The 23,942-nt window shown below is 43.2% G+C and overlaps 1 protein-coding gene across 1 annotated transcript; it reads left to right on the forward strand.

The window, feature by feature from the left end:
• Nucleotides 1-109: 109 nt before the first annotated feature.
• On the forward strand, nucleotides 110-21,739 carry LOC117387001 (suppressor of cytokine signaling 3-like). The gene is made up of 3 exons (XM_033984394.2): nucleotides 110-326; nucleotides 12,619-12,943; nucleotides 13,772-21,739. Exons 2-3 carry the CDS (start codon nucleotides 12,851-12,853, stop codon nucleotides 14,309-14,311), a joined length of 633 nt encoding a protein of 210 aa, XP_033840285.1. The 5' UTR covers nucleotides 110-326; nucleotides 12,619-12,850; the 3' UTR covers nucleotides 14,312-21,739.
• Nucleotides 21,740-23,942: the final 2,203 nt, after the last annotated feature.

Genomic DNA, 23,942 nt, shown 5'->3' on the forward strand with positions numbered 1-23,942 from the left:
TGCGCCCTGTCCTCCTCCTCCTCCTCCTCCTCCTCCTCCTCCTCCTCCTCCTCCCGCTCCTCCCTCTCGCTCTGTCCGCTCTGTGCTCACTCTGCCTCGGCTTTTCCTCGGCGTTTGTCCGGAGATGTGGCTCCTCGTCCCCGCCGCGTCCTCGCCGTCCCCGGGCCGTGTTTGTGGACCTCCTTCGCCTCTGCTCGTCCTCTGGTGTTTGGATTTTAATGCCTGAGTTAATCTTCTTTCTTCTGGCGCTACTCTCGGGTAGTTTGCGGGGTTTTCTTTGGTTTTGCGCCGAGCGGTTACGCAGGACGGCTGGACATATCTGTGAGGTAAAGACACACACGGCGCCGTGGGGACGCTCTAAAGCAGCAGTACGGAGGATTAGCTCGGGAACATGGCGGTGTTTTGGTTGTAAATGTGGATTTTGGTGCAGTGCAGCGGGGCCAGACTGTTTGGACGCGCTGGAGTTGGACGCGCTGTAGTTTTTTTGTGAATGGCACAAACGCTCGAGTTTGTCTCGTTTGCGGTTTGTTCAAGGTTAGAGCCTGAGTGAGATGTGCAGTGTGAACAGAACAGTGTAGACCCGGGACAACCGGGGCTAGGGCTGCATTTGGCACGGTTTAGACCGGGTTTAGACCGGGTTTAGACCGGGTTTAGACCGGGTTTAGACCGGGTTTACACCGGGTTTAGACAGCTATATTTAGACAGAGTCTAGCCACGGGTTTACACATGGTTTAGACCTGGTTTAGTCCTGGTTTAGACCTGGTTTAGACCTGGTTTAGTCCTGGTTTAGTCCTGGTTTAGTCCTGGTTTAGACCTGGTTTAGTCCTGGTTTAGACCTGGTTTAGTTCTACTTTAGTCCTGGTTTAGTCCTGGTTTAGTCCTGGTTTAGACATAATTCTGATCTGGTTTAGTCCTGGTTTAGTCCTGGCTTAGACCTGGTTTAGTCCTGGTTTAGTCCTGGTTTAGTCCTGGTTTAGTCCTGGTTTAGTCCTGGTTTAGTCCTGGTTTAGACCTGGTTTAGTCCTGGTTTAGTCCTGGTTTAGACCTGGTTTAGTCCTGGTTTAGACCTGGTTTAGTTCTACTTTAGTCCTGGTTTAGTCCTGGTTTAGTCCTGGTTTAGACATAATTCAGATCTGGTTTAGTTCTAGTTTAGTCCTGGTTTAGTCCTGGTCTAGTTCTACTTTAGTCCTGGTTTAGTCCTGGTTTAGTCCTGGTTTAGTCCTGGTTTAGTCCTGGTCCAGTCCTGGTCCAGTCCTGGTTTAGTCCTGGTCCAGTTCTGGTTTAGTCCTGGTTTAGTCCTGGTTTAGTCCTGGTCCAGTCCTGGTCCAGTCCTGGTCCAGTCCTGGTTTAGTCCTGGTCCAGTCCTGGTTTAGTCCTGGTTTAGTCCTGGTTTAGTCCTGGTTTAGTCCTGGCTTAGTCCTGGCTTAGTCCTGGCTTAGTCCTGGCTTAGTCCTGGCTTAGTCCTGGCTTAGTCCTGGCTTAGTCCTGGCTTAGTCCTGGCTTAGTCCTGGCTTAGTCCTGGCTTAGTCCTGGTTCTAAACCAGCTTTAAATGTCCACAATTTTCTTACATAGTTTCACTCTTCTTCTTCTTCTTCTTCTTCTTCTTCTTCTTCTTCTTCTTCTTCTTCTTCTTCTTCTTCTTCTTCTTCTTCTTCTTCTTCTTCTTCTTCTTCTTCTTCTTCTTCTTCTTCTTCTTCTTCTTCTTCTTCTTCTTCTTCTTCTTCTTCTTCTTCTTCTTCTTCTTCTTCTTCTTCTTCTTCTTCTCACCTTGGTTTTGATTTGATTGACAGGTCCACTCGTGTCTTCTTTGTCCCACTGAACCTAAATTGTCTCTAGTTCGACTAAAAGTACAAACGTGTAGTTTCCAGTTCATAAATATTTGTCCTTGAAGTCGTCCAGAGTTAGTCCTGCTCAGAAAAGGTTTAGAGTTTGATCCTATGATCACAACTACTACTACTACTACTACTACTACTACAACTACTACTACTACTACTACTACTACTACTACTACTACCACCGCTACTACTATCACCACTACTACTACTACTGCTACTACAACTACTACTACTGCTACTACTACTACTACTACTACTGCTACTACTGCTACTACTGCTACTACTACTACTACTACTGCTACTACTGCTACTACTACTTCTGCTACTACTACTATCACAACTACTACTATCACTACTACTACTACTATCACCGTTACTACTACTATCACCGCTACTACTACTACTACTACTGCTACTACTACTATGACTACTACTATCACCGTTACTACTGCTACTACTACTACTGCTATCACCACTACTACTACTGCTACTACTACTGCTATCACTACTACTACTACTACTACTACTGCTGCTCGTTGCCTGGTCTCTCCTCTGTCTCATTGTGCATTCAGTTCAGTTCAGTTCGGTTCAGTTCGGTTCTTTTGACACTTTATGGTTCATTATTAACAGGATGTGACACTGATGTAATGATTCATAATTTTAATGTAGCTTTAGTCAAAGAAACTACATAGACCATGATCCTTTGCTCTATTTCAGTCACCGGTCCAGTCTGAGTCCAGTCTGAGTCCAGTCTGAGTCCAAGTCTTGTCTCCTGACCTGGTCTAGTCCTGGTCTAGTCCTGGTCTAGTCCTGGTCTAGTCCTGGTCTAGTCCTGGTCTAGTCCTGGTCTAGTCCTGGTCTAGTCCTGGTCTAGTCCTGGTCTTGCTCATGGTTTTACTTCTGCTCAGTCCAGTCTAGGTCTTGCTCCTGATCTCAAATACTGACCTAATCCTGATCTTGCTCGTTTACTACTGGTCTAGTCCTGGTCTAATCCTAGTCTAGCTCTGGTTTAATCCTGGTCTAATTCTGGTCTAGTCCTGTGACATTGATAAAACTATATATATTTATTTTGACTTGACTTTGGACTTTAATATTTGTGATATTTTGAGCTCCTTATAGTCGCACGTTTGACGTCACCAGAGCTGGGACATTTTCAAAAACATAAAATCGTACTTGTTGTCATGGAGATATGAAACTTTCCATATGGAGAAATAATCTGAAGAATTATGATGTAACGATAATCTGTGGATCGAACAAAACTGTGAATGACACTTCATCTTTCCTTTTTCTTTACATCGTCTGCACAAAAGCAGCAAAGCATCATGGTCTATGTAGTCACAGCTGCTTTTAGCCGTCGCTGCACCGTAACAATCAATTTAAGCAAAATTTTAAAAAACTCGAGGTTTGATATATCGAGATGACGGTTTTATCGTGACACTTATGACGATGCGATATGATGATATTTCCGTTATTGTTACGTCAGTGTTAAAAATGACCCTGAAAAGAGCGTCTCGTGTAAAACTACGGTGACGTTTTGGCGTTTTTGTACTTCATTTTTCTGGTCACGTTTAGTTTGAGCCTTGACCTTTGACCCTGACATTTAAAATCCACATGAAAAATTTAAAAAAAAAACATTGAAGGAGCGATTTTAATATTTTCTACGTAAATAACTCCCTAAACTCCCATTTTTATCAATCAGTTTGTAAATTAATGCGTTTAATAGACACGGGACGATACTAAAATTTGGCGTCACGATTATAATGGTCAAAATTATCGCGATTAACGATTTTATCACGATAATTATAATTTAAAAATGTTCTGGATATGAATAATTGCAGTGTTAATATTATGAATCAGGGAGAAGTGTCTTTTTCTGCTCGTTCTGGAGACTTCACGCGATTATTTTTGTAGGTCCTGGTCCAGTCCTGGTCTAACTCTGGTCTAATCCCGGTCTTGGTCCTCCTGACCTCGTAGCCTGGTCCAGTCCTGGTCTGATATTCTCAGTTTCTTGGTCTGATCTAATCCTGGTCTAATTCTGGTTTTACCTGTGACTTCTGGTCTGGTCCTGGTCTGTCCCAGTCCAGTCCTGGTCTTGCTCATGTCTTACTTCTGGTCTAGCCACGGTCTTATCCTGGTCTTGCTCTTGGTCTAATCCAGGACTAGTGCTAGTCTAATCCTGGTCTAATCCTGGTCTAATCCTGGTCTAATCCTGGTCTAATCCTGGTCTAATCTCGGTCTAATCCTGGTCTAATCCTGGTCTAATCTCGGTCTAATCCTGGTCTAATCTCAGTCTAATCCTGGTCTAACCCTTGTTTTATCCGGGTCTTATTTTGGTCTAGTCCCAGTCCAGTCTTGGTCTAGCCCCGGTCTAATCCTGGTCTAATCCTAGTCTAATGCCAGTCCAGTTTTAGTCTATCCCTGGTCTAATCCTGGTCTCGTCCTGGTCTCGTCCTGGTCTCGTCCTGGTCTCGTCCTGGTCTAGTCCTGGTCTCGTCCTGGTCTAATCCTGGTCTAGTCCTGGTCTAGTCCTGATCTAGTCCTGGTCTAGTCCTGGTCTCGTCCTGGTCTCGTCCTGGTCTCGTCCCGGTCCCGTGCCGGTCCCGTCCCGGTCTCGTCCCGGTCTCGTCCCGGTCTCGTCCCGGTCTCGTCCCGGTCTCGTCCCGGTCTCGTCCCGGTCTAGTCCCGGTCTCGTCCCGGTCTAGTCCCGGTCTAGTCCCGGTCCCGTCCCGGTCTCGTCCCGGTCTCGTCCCGGTCTAGTCCCGGTCTAGTCCCGGTCTAGTCCCGGTCTAGTCCCGGTCTCGTCCCGATCTCGTCCCGGTCTCGTCCCGGTCTAGTCCCGGTCTCGTCCCGGTCTCGTCCCGGTCTCGTCCCGGTCTCGTCCTGGTCTAATCCTGGTCTCGTCCTGGTCTAGTCCTGGTCTAGTCCCGGTCTAGTCCCGGTCTAGTCCTGGTCTAGTCCTGGTCTAGTCCTGGTCTAATCCCGGTCGTGCTCCTGGTCTAATCCTGTGAATAGTTGTTTTATTGTGGGCAGCGGTGCAGCTCGCTCAGCCGCTCTGGCGCCTCTCTCCCTCTTCTGTCTCTCCTGACACCACAACTACTACAAATACTACAAATACTACTACAACTACTACTACGACTACTACAACTACTACAAATACTACAACTACTACAACTAGCCACTTACCACTAACTATGACCAGCACAGTTACTTTTTAGACTGAATTAGTTCAACTTTCCTTTCCAATATCTTATCTATTACTGCTACTTGTACTACAACTTCTATTGCTACTACTACTACTACTACCTCTACTTCAACTGCTGTACTACTCTTGGGTAAAGTGTGTCCCTCCTCCTCCTTCTCCTCCTCTTCCTCCTTTATCTCTGGATCAAACCATATCCGTTGTGTGAATACTCAGTGTGGGACATTCAGGCCGGACTCAGAACACCTTTTCAGAGAGAGTAACCGGAGAGGGGGGTCCAGAGGGGGGTCCAGAGGGGGGCCCAGAGGGGGGGCCCAGAGGGGGGTCCAGAGGGGGGTCCAGAGGGGGGTCCCGTGTGGAGCAAAGAGGACGTTGCCTAAAAAGGAACCGCTTACAAATCACTAATACAGGACAGGCGGCTGTACGGCTGTCAATCAAACCCATTGCTAACGCTAACGGGAGCAACGTCGCGGAAAAAAGGGTGTTATTAATGTTCATATCTTGATTTACAGACACAATAGTGGAATAAAAATACCGAACATTTTAAGACCAAAATGACGAGTCAAAAGGCGAAATCTGTGAAGTATCAGCTTTATTTTTTACAATTATTCTATATGTTTAGCCAATCAGGACGCACGACACAATGGTCTACAGTCCAACAGCCAATCAGGACGCAGAACACAATGGTCTACAGTCCAACAGCCAATCAGGACGCAGAACACAATGGTCTACAGTCCAACAGCCAATCAGGACGCAGAACACAATGGTCTACAGTCCAACAGCCAATCAGGACGCACGACACAATGCACGTTCATACCACGAAACAGCGAGGCCGCGAAAGATGAACCGCGATGTAGTGACGAGCAAATGTACAATGAGAGGGGCCACAGTCGATGGAGCAGGAAGTGCGCTTATGATCACTTCCTGTTTGAAACGCGGCGCTAGCAGGTTAGCTACGTGCATTTATATAAACAGTCTGTGGTCACATTAGCCTGCACTTTATGTAACATTAGCTTATCCGAACATAAGCCTAAACTTTGTCTCGACTCATCGTCATTCTCTCGAGTTCCAGACGCCGTTTGGCACTAGAGCCGCCTCTGCCCCCTTGTGGCGCTTGGTGTTCACAGCAGCTCTCCCCGTCCAAGTCCGGCCCGGGCCCGGCTCCACAGATCAGACGAGATCAGGGCTGACGTTTGGGTCCGACCGCAGTCTTCTGTCGTCACAATAAAAAGCAGTTGAAATATCAGCCGTCGTGATTTATCTGCGGCGCCGTTTGGACTAAATTTAACTCCGCGGTCACGTCCAAAGCGAGAATAGCTCCTGGCGTTTTTATTTTTACTAGATACTGTTTTGTTCTTCGGTTCCTGTTGAATGGAGAAAGTTAAATCCAGTCCAATCTGCAGCTCAGGTTTTGTTTACAGCGCGACAGTAAAGAGGCACGTCCTGGTTCAGAATCAAAGGTTTTATAGTCGGACACAGACGTCAGCAGGTTCATGTGTGTGTGTGTGTGTGTGTGTGGGTGTGTGTGTGTGTGTGTGTAGGGGTGTGTGTGTGTGTATATATGTTCTGTATGAGAAATCAGACCAATACTAGTATCTATACTACTAGTACTATAGACTAGTATCAAAACTACATAGACATTTGAACAGGTATTGATACTAAAAAAGGCCTGTTTACAGGAAATGAACCTAATTAGGACTAAACCAGAACTAAACCAGGTCTAAACCAGGATCGAACTGAGGCTAAACCAGGGCTAAACCAGGACTAAACCAGGACTAAACCAGAACTAAACCAGAACTAAACCAGGACTAAACCAGGACTAATTCAAGACTAAACCAGAACCAAACCAGGACCAAACCAGGACTAAACCAGAACTAAACCAGGACTAATTCAAGACCAAACCAGGACTAATTCAAGACTGAACCGGGACTAAACCGGGACTAAACCAGGACCGAACCGGGACCGAACCGGGACCGAACCGGGACTAAACCGGGACTAAACCAGGACTAATTCAAGACTAAACCAGAACTAAACCAGGACCAAACCGAGACCAAACCAGGACTAATTCAAGACTGAACCGGGACTAAACCGGAACTGAACCGGGACCGAACCGGGACCAAACCGGGACCAAACCAGGACCGAACCAGGACTGAACCAGGACCGAACCAGGACTGAACCAGGAATGTTTAAAATCACAGTATATTGTCAAAACAAAGACTGTTTTCATCTTCATCATCATCATCGTCAGACTCTGTGTGGAGATTTTTCCTTAATGTCAAAGTCACGTTTGACGCTTTAACATCGTGACATCTCTGATCTTCACCGGGTTAAACCGTTTATTTTATCACATTAAAAATCAGGTTCAGCCCTTTTATCGTCGTTTAAAAAGTCAAATTAAATCTTAAACTCTTTCTCTTAGTTCCGTCCTGTTGAATCTTTTCAGGTCGAAGTTTTAGTCGTTTGGTTTTTGTCGATGTGACACTCGGCGAATACGACAGTTTTGACTATTTTAAATACAATACTCACACGATACGCATCTACTTCCTGTTTACTTTTGCAAAATGGAATCGTCCGACTGCTACTTCCTGCTAAATACATGTGATTATGAGCACAGTCAATGATTTTATAGTGTTTTATATCATTTTATATCGTTTTTCCCAACTTTAAATCACTCAAAAGCGCCCCCCAGTGTCTGTACTCAAGCACAGTTGGGTTAAGTGTCTTGCCCAAGGACACAACAACAGCAGTATTCACCTGCGGGAGCTGGAATCGCACCGCCAACCTGTGCATCAGCGAATGTGAACGTGCCACGAGCTGAGCCGTTGCCGTCACCGCCGCTCCGGTCGATCCGAGTTAATCCCGGGTTAAGACCTGGTTCACACCTTCGCCGTTATTAAAGTGTTTGTGTTTGTGCGACGGCGTTGAGTCACGGCTGAGTTTACGTTTCTTTTGAGATTCCGACGTGTAAAATAGTTTGATCCAGAAGGTTAAAGGTCGGCGTGACAGCGGCAAAAAACGTCCAAAAATTACTCTCGTAGCGTTAAGTCGTCTTTTAAATCCGTTAACGCTTCAAAAAACAGACCTGGAGTTGTGTTTTGTTTCATTCACACACGTTAACGCTCAAATCAAAACACTCTGTTCCACCTCGTGATGTCATCGAGTGGCATTTTCCAAGTTAACTCCTCCCACTTTTACCTTTTTAGTTCAGTTGTAGATTGTCACTTACTCCAGGAGCTGAAATGATCCAAATAATTCAAGAAAAAAATGAAAGTGTATGAGGTTTAAAAACACAGCGGAGCACTTCCTGTATCGCCACACGATGACATCACGAGGTGGAACAGAGTGTTTTCGGTTGGAGCGAAGAACTCGGCGTAAATCTGCAGGTTTGTTTGTGTTAAACGTGTGCGAATGAAACAAAAAAAAAAACACAACTCAGCGTCTGTTTTGTGATGCGGAATCAGAAAACGACATAATATGGCCGCTTTAATTTTTGATTTAAACTCCGTAAAATCCAGGTTGTGGCTTTAACGACGCGTCCCGTTAGTTTTATCGGGGGGAGTTGTATCGTTGTCCGTGGTAAATCTGTTTAATACTTAAATATTTCCGCTTGTTTTAATGTAAGTATCTTTGATTGAGAGTGTTTTGTCAGTACCGCCCTCCCCTCGTGTCCTCGGGCAAGACACTTCGCTCGACTGTGGGGTTTTTTTCATGACCGACGTCGATACCGATTATTTAGAATCCGCAGACGATATTTTTTTGTCCGATACGTGTGGCTACTTTTGATTATTTTCCCCCAAATTATATAATATGATTTAACTACCAACTCATCCACTGCTACGTTTATGTAAATAGACATAGCTAACCTGCTAGCCGCCGCCGCCGTGCTCCAAACAGGAAGTGATCACGAGTGCACTTCCTGTTCCATCGACTCTGGCTTCCCCGCTCTACATGATCCTGGTGTTTTTATTTTGCTTTTGTGTCTGTAAATCCAAAATATAAACATTAAAAACAAACGACAAGGTTTCTCTCGCTAGCGTTAGCAACGGGTTTGATTGACAGCGTTGCTAAGTAACAGTGACGTTACTTCGAAATGATAAGTAGAAAGTGCAAAGTAGTGGTCCAAGAAATCACTCAAGGGTTAAAAAAAGTATTTGGGAAAAGTGCTACTCGAGTAAGATTAACTTTCACGATGTAAAATCTGTTTAAAAAATGTGAAGTTATTGTAAAAGTAAAAGTATTTTCAAAAAGATAAACAAAAACGACAAACTAAACCAGATCTGAAGAAGAAGAAACGCTAAAGTTCAAACCATTTCACACAGACTCGCTCAGAAAAGAAGAAGAACCGCAACTTTTACTCGAGTAAGAGTACTGTCCCACTGCAATACTGAAGTACTGGAGTAGTACAAGTAAAAATACTCTGAGTAAACGTCACTTCCCGTCACAGTTGAAACATTAACGTTCGTGTTTGAGTCGACGCGACGGTGATTCTTCGTCGCATTTGCTGATTAAAGCGGTTCGTTATCAGACGTGAAAGGGCAGTGTGTGTGCGTGTGTGTAGGGGTGTGTGTGTGTGTGTGTGTGTGTGTTACGTAATCCAGTTTAAAAACAGTTCAAACCGATAAGCCTCAGATAACGCGCGACTTCCTTGTTGATGTTTTGCAACAGTTGTAACGCGTGCGAGTGGTCAAGGTTTGATCTTTGTTATGTCTGGAGCGACTCGGGCCTTCTGTTTTCTACTTTTTCCTTAAGTTTGTCGTCAAAAGTACCAAAAATCTGACGCAAATCGATGCTAAACCCGGTATCGAAAGCAGATACTCGTTTTTCGCAGGTGTCGATACTAAAAAAAGCCCAATTAACAGGACAGAAATGAATAGTTTTTGAATGATTTTGAAAGCGTTGACAAATTAGCAGTAGGCTACATGCTAAGCTAACGGAACAGATGAGTAAGGGGCGACGAATAGTTAATGAAAAGGTGCATTACGTAACTTTTCTGGAAGGAAATGAGGCACCTGCTTGTTTCTGTGGAGACGCTATTGCTTTGTTCTACGTTGTCTTGCGTTTATTCCGTTCCGCGCATGTTTCTTATTGCGGCAGAAAACTTGAAAAATTTGATTTCGGACTGTGAGCGGGGGTCGCCTCTCCACAGATCTGACCCGTTCTACTGTTTTCTCATCACAAACAGACCTGGAGTTGTGTTGTTTTTTTTTCATTCACATATGTTTAACACACAAACAAACCTGCAGATTTAGTTGTTTGAGTTCTTGAAAACACTCTGTTCCACCTTGTGATGTCATCGTGTGGCGATACAGGAAGTGCTCCACTGTGTTTTTAAACTCCACACACCTTCATTTCTAGAATCATTTCAGTCCTGGAATTTCCAATCTCTCCTGAACTAAAGGTAAATGTGGGAGGAGTTAACTTGAAAACTACCACCTGATGACATCACAAGGTGGAACAGAGTATTCTGAGCTTTGCAGATGTGACAGACTAAAAATAAAACACAACAAAACACAACTCCAGGTCTGATTTTGATGCGTTAACGACTTTAGAATGTGACTTAAACCTACAAGAGTCTGTGTTGTGTCATATAGAACCTTTAACTGTTTCATACTGTGGAACATTTAGGGCAAAACAAACAAAAACATCTCCATGGAAACGCAGGTTTTCAGACACTTTACGGGAAAAGTTGAAGCTCTGATTTGCGAGTCATTTTTAGCGTGACTGTCACACCGTGTCAGGTTTGTTTGTCAGATGCAGTTTATTTACAAGTCAAACTGGAGGTTAGCTTCAAGGCTAATGTGTTTAGCTTCAGGGCTAGTGTGTTTAGCTTCAAGGCTAGTGCGTTTAGCTTCAAGGCTAGTGCGTTTAGCTTCAGGGCTGGTGTATTAGCTTCAGGACTAGGATGTTAGCTTCAGGGCTAGAGTGTTAGCTTCAGGGCTGGTGTGTTAGCTTCAGGGCTAGTGTGTTTAGCTTCAGGGCTGGTTTATTAGCCCCAGGGTTGGTGTATTAGCTTCAGGGCTACAGTGTTAGCTTCAGGGCTGGTGTGTTAGCTTCAGGGCTGGGGTGTTAGCTTCAGGGCTAGGGTGTTAGCTTCAGGGCTAGGGTGTTAGCTTCAGGGCTAGGGTGTTAGCTTCAGGGCTAGGGTGTTAGCTTCAGGGCTAGAGTGTTAGCTTCAGGGCTAGTGTGTTTAGCTTCAGGGCTGGTTTATTAGCCCCAGGGTTGGTGTATTAGCTTCAGGGCTACAGTGTTAGCTTCAGGGCTGGTGTGTTAGCTTCAGGGCTGGTGTGTTAGCTTCAGGGCTAGGGTGTTTCGCTTGTTGTAGATCAGTCAGACAAAACAACGGTTGTCAAATTGTCCGGTGATCGTGTCTCTGGCGTTTGCGTCGTAAAGTAGAGACGGACCGATACAATGGGACGATATTTGGCCTTTTTGGCGTATGGGGTATCGGCGTGAAATCTCCAGCACAGACCGATATTTTGTTGCTGCACATAAAGCTCTCGTACAGGTCTGAGACGAGACGGGGCTGTGGGCGAGTGGAATATCGGCACAGATTATCGGCCACTGGTCTAAATAATCGGTATCGGCACCAGTCATGATAAAAACCCAAACACACAGGTCGACCTCTGCTCTGATTTCTCGGTTAATTTTGTTTACGCGTTGATAAAATATTGAGGAAGTGTTTGTTCTGGATCCCAGTCAAATACTTTGGTACGACAGTCACTAATTATCTGTGTAAATATACAAGGTATTATAATAATAAGTACTTTGCTGTACATAAGTACATGTTATTACCAGGGCCGTGCACAGATATTTAAAGGCCCGGGGCAGGAAACCTCACGTGGGCCCCCTCTAATAGAAATGAATAGGAAGAAGGCCCTTTGTCTCCCCCTATTGACCCCCCTGGTTATTACACATACTTTTGCAGTAATGGCACAAAAACACGCAGTACTTTAACTCCACAAACATGTTCTTACTACTACTGTGTATTTAGTTTAAAATGAGCGTCAGCTGGATCCTGATTTGAAAACTTTTTCTCCTTTTCTTCTGTCTCTTTTATTAGTTAAAAAATACATTTAGTCGTTATTTATATTTAGTTTATTTAGTTTTCATCAGGGTAAATATGAGTCAAGACAAAAACCATGACAGAATATTTGAAAAGATTAAATTTACTCTTTTTTATTTACGATCAATTTCCAAATCTCGGTGTATTTTCTCACAATACTGAACTCTCGATACGATATTTATTGTGATATTTTGTGGAAGCTAATAGAACTGTGAATATGCTAACGAGCGGCTAATCACAGTTTGTAGTCATGTGGTTTGTGTTGAAATGGAGCAAAGGATCATGGTCTATGTAGTTCCCTCTGTTTTAAGTCTGTAGGTGCTCTTCCTCACTCTCTTCCTCACTCTCCTCTCCTCTTCCTCAGGTGTCCGTAGGTGCTCTTCCTCACTCTCCTCTCCTCTTCCTCAGGTGTCCGTAGGTGCTCTTCCTCACTCTCTTCCTCACTCTCCTCTCCTCTTCCTCAGGTGTCCGTAGGTGCTCTTCCTCACTCTCTTCCTCACTCTCCTCTCCTCTTCCTCAGGTGTCCGTAGGTGCCCTCCCCCAGCCCCTCTCTGGATGCTCCGGCCCCCTCTGCCCCGGGGCCCTGGACCCGGACTGTGACCCCCCCACACTGCGGCGCCGTCTCCCCGGGCTTGAGCTCTGCGCGCGGGGCGGGCCGTGCGCCCGAGCCCCCCGTCAGACCCGGGTTTCCGGGAGCGCCGGCCTCGGGCCCCCCTCCTCCGGACCGGGCCGAGGTGGGGGGCCCCGTCGCCATGGTGACGTCGGGGGCCGTGATGTCAGGGGGGGGCATGGGCGTCACGACCCTGCACTACAAACCCTTCAGCTCACACGCACACTACCAGCAGGTCAGTACTGTGTACAGAGTACTACTACTGCTAGTACTACTACTGCTACTGCTACTGCTACTGCTACTACTACTACTACTGCTACTAGTACTACTACTACTACTGCTACTACTGCTAGTACTACTGCTACTACTACTACTACTGCTACTGCTACTGCTACTAGTACTACTAGTACTATTGCTGCTACTACTGCTACTACTAGTACTGCTACTAGTACTGCTACTACTACTAGTACTGCTACTACTACTAGTACTACTACTACTACTGCTACTGCTACTACTACTACTACTGCTAGTACTACTACTACTACTAGTACTGCTACTACTACTAGTACTGCTACTACTACTACTACTAGTACTACTACTACTACTGCTACTACTGCTGCTACTACTACTACTACTACTACTGCTACTACTGCTACTGCTACTAGTGCTACTACTGCTACTAGTACTACTACTACTACTACTACTGCTACTGCTACTACTACTACTACTACTAGTACTACTGCTACTACTACTTCTACTAGTACTACTGCTACTACTGCTACTACTACTACTACTATTGCTACAACTGCTACTACAGGTACTACAGCTACTACTAGTATACTATTACAACTACTGCTACTACTACAAGGACTACTAATACTTCTACTACTGCAACATCATCATAAAACAGCACAGACGTTCCAGTTAAATGTGGTAGCGCCCCCTGTGGGGAGAGTGTTTACGTTCGGACACTGTCTCTTGTTTAATGTTTTAAATCAGCCGTGAACTTCCTGTCTGGACCCGGAAGTGACATCATAACGTACCGCTCCCTCGTCTGTTCCAGGTGATGTGCGCCGTGCGTAAGCTGCAGGAGAGCGGGTTCTACTGGGGAGCCGTGAGCGGACGGGACGCCGGTTCCCTTCTCCGCGCCGAACCTCCCGGGACTTTCCTCATCCGCGATTCCTCGGATCACCACCACTTCTTCGCCCTCTCCGTCCAGACGCCGCGCGGGATCAAAAACTTACGAATCCACAGCACGGACGACGGGTTCTTCCTACAACGCGACCCGCTGAGCACCCACGAGCCGCCGCATTTCGACTGCGTGCTCAAACTCATCGCTCACTACATGGGCAAAGGCAACGGAGGCGGCGGAGGAGTCGACGGTGCGATTCCCGGGAATGGGAGACACGTTTATTTGATACACAGCGGAGGGGAGAAGGTGCCGCTGGAGCTACGGCGCCCCCTATGTGCGTCCATGTCGTCACTGCAGCATTTGTGTAGAAGAACTTTGAACAGTGCGAGTCTGGGGGCCAGGACGGAACGGCACGAGCAGATTCCACACACGCTTAAAGACTTTATGAACGAATATGACGCTCCGATTTGACGGAAGGAGCGGGAAAATATCGAGAAAAGTCCGATTTGGGAAGTGAATGGAAAATTATCGAGCACATTACTGTAAGTTCATGATGTGCGAAAATGGGGAACGTTTTTGGGTCGACCACACCTACGAGAGTCACGATTAAGATTAAATCGGGAAAAACGAATCATTATCGTTATTGTCGTGGTATCGGAATCGGTATCGAGCCGATTCCTTTGATTGACAGGTGAAGGCGTTAGTATCGGACAGATCTTAATCAAAACAAAAACTGAAATTCAAGCCACGACAACCAACATATCCACAAACGAACAACATTAAAGCCGCATTACGTAACCATTCTCCACGGAGATACTATTCCTTTGCTTGGAATGTTCCACAGTACGGCATTAACACCCAACCGTCCTCCATTTCATTCATTAGATTTGTTTTCGTTGCTCGGAAACACCTCTCAAAAACACGCGTTCTTACTGTCCGCGGGGGTCGCTTCTCTGCAGATCTGACGCGTAACGTCGGCTGCGGGCGTCGTTCCGTATTTGCGGATAGACGCGTTTAATGCCGTAATGTGGAAAACTCCGGGGAAACGCAGAAACATCTCCATGGAGACGAGACCCTCCGCTGTAGAAGTTACGTAGTGGTGTCATGGGTGATGCGTCGGTTTTGAGCACAGCCAATTATAATAATAGTATGGATTATTTTTCCCGTTTTTCCCGTTTTTTCCGTTTGCCGTAGTGTATATTCTGTGTCACGGGGAGCTGCCAATGACCTCATGTTTGTTAAACTTATGAAAACACATTTACGGCTGCTCCACCCAAACTGAAAACACTTCATATATTAGTTTAGGATTAGCCGAATGAATTCAAACTATTAGCAGCCGTTTTGCTCCGTTTGTGGGTTTCTTAAAGAATACGGCGGGTTTAAAGTCTCCGTACCTGATTTTAGCGTCTTAAAAACATAAAAAACAGTTTCACGGCGGTCCAAAGTTACTCCTCACTTACCTCGTGCATTCCGAGCGTCCTAAATATTCACCAGGATGAGTTTACAAGTGGTTTTCAGAGACCAGAGCGGAGTTTTGACCGTGAAGCTAACGACAGCTAGCATGCTAACGCTTTACAATTAGACGCAGCTTACGTATTTTGACCTCGGGAGCTGTGTATACAATATATCTGTACTTCGGCAGGATATATTTTGGTCAAATACGAATAAATAAATAAAAATAAAAGAAATAAATCAGGTACAGGATGTTTAAAACAACAATGAAATAAATTTAAACTAGTTGAAGAGAAAAATCGTATTGTTAAGTTAAAAAGTAAAATGTTTTTTGCAAATTAACTTATATAGAATGAAACGTAAGACTTCTTTGCTAGTTTGTCCCCCAAAAAACCCAACGCAAATCTGTATTACGCTATGCTAACGATCACTTTTATGTGATTATTGTTAAGATGACGCGCTAGGCTAACAAAACAAACGGAAACTAGAGGAAGAAAAGTCAAATATTTTTGCGAATTAGTTTATGTAGAATGAAACGTGACGCTTCTTTGCTAATTTGACCCCAAAAACCCAACGCAAATCTGTGCTACGCTACGCTAACAATCATTTTTATGTGATTATTACTAAGATGACACGCTAGGCTAACAAAACACAACCAATATTTGAAAAAAAAAAACTCCATTAGCTGTGACTTTTTAAAGAACAGCATTCACTAAATCCATCTATTCATTCGTTGTCATTGGAGCTGCCGTCTAACCAGGGTTTCCCAAACATCCCTCACCCCAGACGCTTCCCCCAGCTCCAAATCTGCCAGTTCGATACTTGTCGTGACTCTGAACGTGTTTGTTTCGTGGTGTGGTCGACCCCCTGTGACCTTCCCGGGGTTTTTAATTAACTTTTTCTAACACGCAGCATGATTTTATCGATACCTCGTCCGCGGAACATGGCTGCTGCTAGCCCGTAAAAAATATATACACGAAAATGTAACGTATCGAGGTCAAAGATTTGAATTTTGATTTTGTTTTTACTCGTGACTGACTCTGACGCAGAGCTTCGCCTCGTAGAAGATTAAACCGATTTTAACGATAACAGGAAAAGGCAGGATCAATAGTTTCCACTTAGGCCTGACACACAGATTTATGCGGAGAAACGGGGACACGCTAAGAGCCAAGCCGGGTTTTTTTACAACAACATTTGGGGGGAATAATACCCGTAAATACAACCACGTTAAAGCGTTTGAAATAGCTTGGTTAAATCGCTCTTTTACAGACGTAACGCTCGATTTGTGACGGCGGTGGAGTTTTTACATTCGCAGAAACAGTTCAGATTAACCGTAGAAGAAGAGAGTGTTGATTAGCATTAGCATAACTGGATTTTTAGCGTTTTTTTTTGCATTTTTAGCGTAGCGGTGGAAAATAGCGGTCCTAAAAACGCGTTGAAAAGTATTGAAATTGGTTTGTTTTTTTAATTAAAGTTACATAAACATCAGGATAAACACGGAACAACTATATTTAAATGATTTGAGGAACAATAATAAACGACAACATGTACGAAAATACAAACAGGCTAAGAGTAAAAAAAAAAAAACACCAAAAAAACACATGATTTTTATTTTTTAGAACTTGTCATGTGAATTTGGGTTTAAGTTTCCCAAAAAAATTAAAATAAAAAAAATCAAATATAGCTACAGCATTTAACAAAAATTAATATTATTACTTATTAAATCTTACTCTTATTACTTATTTTTAAATGTCCCGTATTACGCTGTTTTCTGATCTGTTCTAATGTGTTTTGTTTCATTTCGCACATTTTTAACACACAATTCCTTCTCTCAAACTGAAAACGCTCTGTTCCACCTTGTGATGTCATCAAGTGGCGATACAGGAAGTGCTCCGCTGTGTTTTTAATCTCCACCTTCATTTCTAGAATCATTTGGATTTAATTTCAGCGCAGGAATTGCCCATGTCAACTGAATTAAAGGTTAAAAAAAAGGAGATGTTAACGTGAAAACTCCCACTTGATGACATCATGAGGTGGAACGCCGCGTTTTGATCTTTGCAGATGTTACGGACGAATAATAAAGTGCGACTCAAACGTGTGAGAATGAAACAAAACACAACTCCAGTGTGTGTTTTTGAGAAGAAAACGACGGATTAAAGTTCACGAGAGTCCGTTTTGTGTAATGTCCGACCTTTAACCCCGTGGACGACTTTGTTTGATTTGGCCACAGCCTCTTTGCTTTTTTCGTTATCGTTGCAACATCAATTTTTGGAGTCGTTCTATTTTTTTTTTCACAATATTTTCTTTTTATTTCGACGTGGACACAAACCAGAGCCGAGACTTAAGCTCGTTACGACATGTCAGCTCCAGACACACAGACGTCGCGCGTTCGTTTTTTTGCGTCGTCGAGCCCCTCGGGGATCGCGTTACGAACAAACGCCGCTCTGAAAAATAATAATAACCAAATCTAAACGAGTGTCTCCGTGGAGATGTTAGCGCTTGACCTGAAATGTTCCACGGTAGGGCATTAATCTGCTCGAACTCAACCGAGACGAGCGGGTTAAAGGTCAGATCTGGGTTTTTTTAAGGTCGTTTTTTAGCAACAAAAAAAACAAAACACACCTTTTAATTTAAAATAAAGCAGGATAGATATGTGTAATGCCCTATTGTGGAATGTTCCAGCAGGAGCAAAGCAATAACGTCTCCACGGTAACAAGCAGATGACGTAATCGCGCCAGAAAAGCTACGTAGTGCATTCTTTACGTAAAAAAAACAAACAAAACATATTGACGTAAACTCGTTAAAATGGCGTAAATCAAAGTTGATATTTTTGAATCCTCGCTCGTTTATGAATCCAGTTTTTTTTCCGCAGTGTTCTGAGAAAGAGAGAATGAGGAGAGGGGGGTAGGGAAGGAGAGAGGACAGGAGCGGGAAGCAGCATTAGAAAAGGGAAATTGAAGCGGAGCCGGAGTGGTCGAAAACGAGGAGCTCGGAGGGAGGAGCCGTGCTGGTATACGGCGCATTGATTGATGGCCCACATGTCCAGGAAAAGGCTCACGGGGCAGAGAGGGCAGTGTGCTGGGAAAAAAACACACACAAAACACAAATTAAACAACAAATTTAAAGAGAAATGTCAGAAATCAGTCAAATAATCTGTTAAATAGTGAGATTGTGGTTGGATTTGTAGATTTAAATCAACTTCACGCTGCGTAATTCAGTTTATTCAGATTATTTCAAGGTTTTTTTGAGTAGTTTTTAATGCGTTTTTCTTATTTCAAGCTGAATTATTTCGCACAAAACGCATAGTCCGTCGGTAGATTTTTAAAAATAAAAATGTGTAAATAATTAGCAGTTAAAGTTTACCATTTTTAAGTCGTTTCGCTAACACAAACAAACAGTTTTGAATTTTTTTACATTTTTTTTAGACGCAGTTAAATATAATTTCGCCTCAAAAGTCTTTAAAAACTACCAATTATGATAAAGATCCGCTATGTAACTTTTCTATTAAAGGCTCTGCTACTCGCTTATCCCCACAGAAACATCGCTCTGCCTTTAATTTCCCGCAGTGTAGCATTAAATTGATCGATCTTACGTTTATTCACTTGCGGGTGTTTTTAAAAATACCTCAAAAACTCGCATTCTTTCTTTGAGCAGGTTCGCCTCTCCGCAGACCTGACGCGTAACTGGAACGATGGCGTCGCCTGCGTGTCTCCATGGCGATCGATAAATGTGTTTAATGTCATACTGTGGAACATCCCAGGGAAAGCAATAGCCAGGCGTGTCACGATAACGCGTTTTGAATTTCGATGTAAATATGGACGATAAACGGTAATATCGAAACCGTTTTACGTCACTAAACAACAATTTAAACCATAAAAACTTTTTGAAATCTACAAAATCATAAATAAACTGCAGAATGAAACAGTTTAGTGGTTTAATTCAACATTTTACGGTTTAAATCTTATCGTTTCGCCAAAAAAATAACCAAAAATGACCCTAGTCGTGCAAAAAAAAAAAAAAGCCGATACGATAAATACTGACCCCCAAAAATATCGTTTCGGCTTTTACAAACTGAACGATAAGTCGATATTTAGTGATTATCGTGTTGTGCGTTGGGTCCGTTGACGATAACAACGCAAAAATTAAAAAAAACCTGGCTGGCTGTTAGCGCAAACTCCTCCTCGACTTCTCCGGATCAAACCCATCTCTCCGGACGTCCTCGTAGAAATAAGACTGGAAGTAACGCCTCTTTTACGCCGCCAAGTGAATATACTGTTTTTATTTCGTCCAAATGATCTTTGTTAGCATTAGCCCTAAGTCTTAACGATTTAACTTTTAACGTTCTATCTCAACAGTGTCTTTTTGAATGTGGAGTTTTTTTGTTGTTTTTTTGTGGTTGACGCCGGTTAAACAAAAGCTGAGCGGTTTCAACGGACGACGTACGCGCGGGTTTGTTTATCGAGGATTTTGCAAAGTTGACGGCCATTTTGATTGTAATCGGGTGAACGTGATGACGATAACGTGTTTTGGAAGACGTCATTGGTCCGATTGTGTTTTTGTTTTTTTTAGACAAATTGTGGTCTTTCAAAACCGATATGTTGTAATTCGTTATCGTTAATTCCCGTACGATCTTATAATTTGAGTCTTTCGAGACGCATAGACTGTGTATAAACGAACATAGCTAACCTGCTAGCCGCCTTTCTACGTAAAAAAACTGTCTTAAAATGTTCGTATTAACCCTCTACATGATCCTGGGGTTTTTATTTCACTATTTTATTTGTAAATCAAGATATGAACATTAATATCAGACAAATCAGGCGCCTTCTTTCCCAAAGGTCACTCCGGCTAGCGTTAGCAACAGGTTTGATTGACAGCGTTGCTAAGTGCCCGCTCCCTGATTTAAAAAAAAGGTGTTAAGGGGCTTTACCTTCAACAGCCTCGCTCCAGATTGGCTCTTTGGTTGCTATGATACCCGGGAGTCGAATTCCAAATACGGAAGTCGACTCCAAATTAGCCGCTACAACTGCTAGCCTCGGTTAGCTTCATTTGGAGCTGAAGCTGTGGGGACGTCGCACTCGCTCAGTCACTTCTTTATACAGTCTCTATAATTTATTGATATGTTTTGCCGATGAATAACTTGGGAAAATTCCATTGTGTTTGGATAAATATCGGGAATGTTCGTCATCAGCCAGTTACAAAATGAATTCAAATTCTTTCAAAAATATCTCCTTTTGTCCAACTTGTGCCGTACGATCTGTTGACGTTCCAAAATTAAAGTTCTTAATCTTTGTAATTTGTACCTTTTTAAAAATAACGACGCGAACTTTTCACGTTTAGATACGGATTTTAAAAACAGAAGCAAAAACGTCTTAATCTTGTAAAAAAATTATGTAAAGAAGCAACATGGCGGCAGCGTGTTTAGCTTCTGTAGTTTATGCTAACCTTCATTTTGAAAGGGAATGATCAAAAACGTGCGTTCAAAAAGGTTGTGGGTTCAAATCCCATTTTCGTTCAATACAAAATGTGTTTTTTTATCTAAATGGCCATTGTTTGGGACGTAAAAAAAAAAAAGTACTTCTCAAAATCCTGGATACACAAAGACGTTTTTTTTTATTAAAGATCCATATTACATTATTGTCTGTTCTGTGTTCTGATGTTTCCTCGTCACAAACAGACCTGGAGTTGTTTTGTTTCACTCACAAACGCTACATAGTTCTTCTCTCAAACTGAAAACGCCCAGTTCCACCTTGTGATGTCATCGTGTGGTGATACAGGAAGTGCTCCGCTGTGTTTTTAAACTCCACACGCCTTCATTTATAGAATCATTTGGATTTAATTTCAGCTTCTGGACTTGCCGATTTCTACTGAACGAAAGGTAAAATGGATCTGTTAGCGTGAAAACTAGCACTTTGTGACATCACGAGGTGGAACGGAGCGTTTTGAGCTTCGGAGATGTTACAGATTAATAATAAAGTGCGACTCAAACGTGTGAGAATGAAACAAAACACAACTCCAGGTGTGTTTTTGAGGAGAAAACGACAGTCTAACAGTCCATTTTGCGTAATATCGGACCTTTAAAACCTGTGATTTTCTCTTACGCCATTTCGTGACCTGGACTTGACGGAAAATCGTGCTTTTGTTTGTGTTGTGTATGTTCTCATTTTAACCTGTGAGTATATCGTAGAGGAGCTAGCATTTTGGTGTGATGATTTGTAACGTTTTTGGTCAGATTTTTTGAAATGCTTTTTTGTTTTTTTTGACCTCGTGTTTGTAAGTCCTTTATGTCTTTCATAAAGACGCCCGGCAAAAAAAATACAAGCTGAAAAATAAATCTCAAATGAAAAAAAACAAAAACAGAAAATAAATGAAAAAGGAACGTTGCACATATTTATATTTCTAAAGTATTTCAATAATTTATATTAAAGAGCACTATTTTTACAAAAGTCAGTGTCTTGTGTCCCGTGTGGTTTATTGTAATTTTATACGACGTAACTCTGTGTTTTAACGGTAAATGTTCATGTTTTTATACAGCACTTTTCCACTTTCAAGTCGCTCAAAGCTCTTTACAGTTTTCCCTCTTTTATCGCGGAGGTCACGTTCTAAAAATAACCCGAAATAGGTGAAATCCGCGAAGTATCAGCTTTATTTTTATGATTTTTCTATATGTTTTAAAGCTGTGAAACCCACGTCGACATTGTTCATCTGTGGGAGCTGGAATCGCACCGCCAACCTGTGGCTCAGTGGTACAGATCAACTCATATGTTTGTTTTTTTTCATGGCTGATGCTGATACCGATTGTTTAGAATCAAGTGAAACCAACGTCCAATAAGATCTGCAGATATTTTGGGGCTGATTTAGATTATTTTCCAGACTATAAGTCACTTTTTTCATAGTTTGGCCGGTGCGACTTATACTCCAGAGTGACTTATACTTCAGCGCGACTTATACTCCGGCACGACTTATACTCCGGAGCGACTTATACTTCAGTGCGACTTATACTCCGGCGTGACTTATACTCCGGAGCGATTTATACTTCAGTGCGACTTATACTCCGGAGCGACGTATACTCCGGAGCGACTTATACTTCAGTGCGACTTATACCCCGGAGCGACTTATACTTCAGTGCGACTTATACTCCGGAGCGACGTATACTCCGGAGCGACGTATACTTCAGTGCGACTTATACCCCGGAGCGACTTATACTTCAGTGCGACTTATACTTCAGTGCGACTTATACTCCGGAGCGACGTACACTCTGGAGCGACTTATACTTCAGTGCGACTTATACTCCGGAGCGACGTATACTCCAGAGTGACTTATACTTCAGTGCGACTTATACTTCAGTGCGACTTATACTCCAGAGTGACTTATACTTCAGTGCGACTTATACTTCAGTGCGACTTATACTGTGGAAAATACAGTGTCTCCCCCAAAGTGTCATATTAATTTATTACAAACTCTCCCTGTTTCAGCTGGATCAGACAGTGAAGTTACATTTTGTGTGTTAAGATGAAGCTTTATTCATGTTTCAGCAGTTTGTGAGCGGAAAGCAAATATCACCCTCTGCTGGAGATTTAAGGCCGATAGTCCATTCGCTAAAAAGTGCAAATATCGGCCAAGAGATGAGTGACCGTAGATCCGACCGCTCAACCAACGATGTTTATGTCGAGAGCGGAGATAGAGCGATATATCTGTTAGCCGATATATGGAGCCGATATTTGCACTTTTCAGCATATGAGCTATCGGTCTTAAATCTTAAAAGTGGCCGATATTTAGTTTGGCTAAATCTGCATCTAAAATATATGTATAAAGCTTTATTTGAACTTTTTAGTCCAAAGGAGGTGCAGGAAAACGTGACTATACTGCTCTTCTGTGCCGTTTGTGGTAAAATAAGGTTGTGGATGATTTGATTTGCGGAAAATTTTGAAAACCGGGCCTACAAATTGACCCAAAACATGTCCAGTTTATCGTCTATTGGTCAAGAATCGGATTCGAAATGTCAATTATCGGATCAACGCTCTACCAACTGAGCCACCGTCACTCTGCTGTTGAATGAAACTCTGAACTTCTGCTCCACAAATGTTGGACGTTCTCATTAGTTTGGGCTTTTCTCCACAAGCCCGTCGTGTTATTCTTAAGATTTAAAGTCTTTTCGGGTGTTTTGTGGTTGGACGATGGCTCCACTTCCTGCTCCACTTGACTTTTGTTTGTTTCCACTGACACAGAAGACGTTGAACTTTAAACCGGCTGTTGCTTCATGTGGAAGGGTCACCTGTCCAGCCAGAACCAGCTTTGACAAAACCTCACAAAGACGAGTGAATCTGTGGGGGTGGGGCCTGTCTCCAGAGGCTGTGATTGACAGGCGGATTAACCAACCACACGCAAACATGGGGGAAAAAAAACAACATAACGGACTGAGAAACAGAGCGGAGTTTTGCACCAAACTCTTACTTCTCTCAGGTAAAATAAGTGATAGATTTTGTTCTGAATGTTACGTTTTTGAAAGGAGGCGTGTTCTGTGTTTGAGAATCACCGGATACAAACGTGAAATTGGACAAACTCAAGGAAAGGAAAGGTGAGTTTATTTGTACAGCACATTAAAATAAAACATAAACATTAAAAAATCATAATAAAATTAATGTTAAAGGAA

Source organism: Periophthalmus magnuspinnatus, chromosome 19 (genome assembly GCF_009829125.3).
Source record: "Periophthalmus magnuspinnatus isolate fPerMag1 chromosome 19, fPerMag1.2.pri, whole genome shotgun sequence".
NCBI classification, from domain to species: Eukaryota; Metazoa; Chordata; class Actinopteri; order Gobiiformes; family Gobiidae; genus Periophthalmus; species Periophthalmus magnuspinnatus.

What these genes read in the sequence shown, in the direction of transcription:
- LOC117387001 (XM_033984394.2), top strand. Translation starts at nt 12,851, where the DNA reads ATGGTGACGTCGGGGGCCGTGATGTCAGGGGGGGGCATGGGCGTCACG. An exon ending in CACACGCACACTACCAGCAG is followed by an intron (nt 12,944 to 13,771) that starts GTCAGTACTGTG and finishes CGTCTGTTCCAG; the next exon opens with GTGATGTGCGCCGTGCGTAA.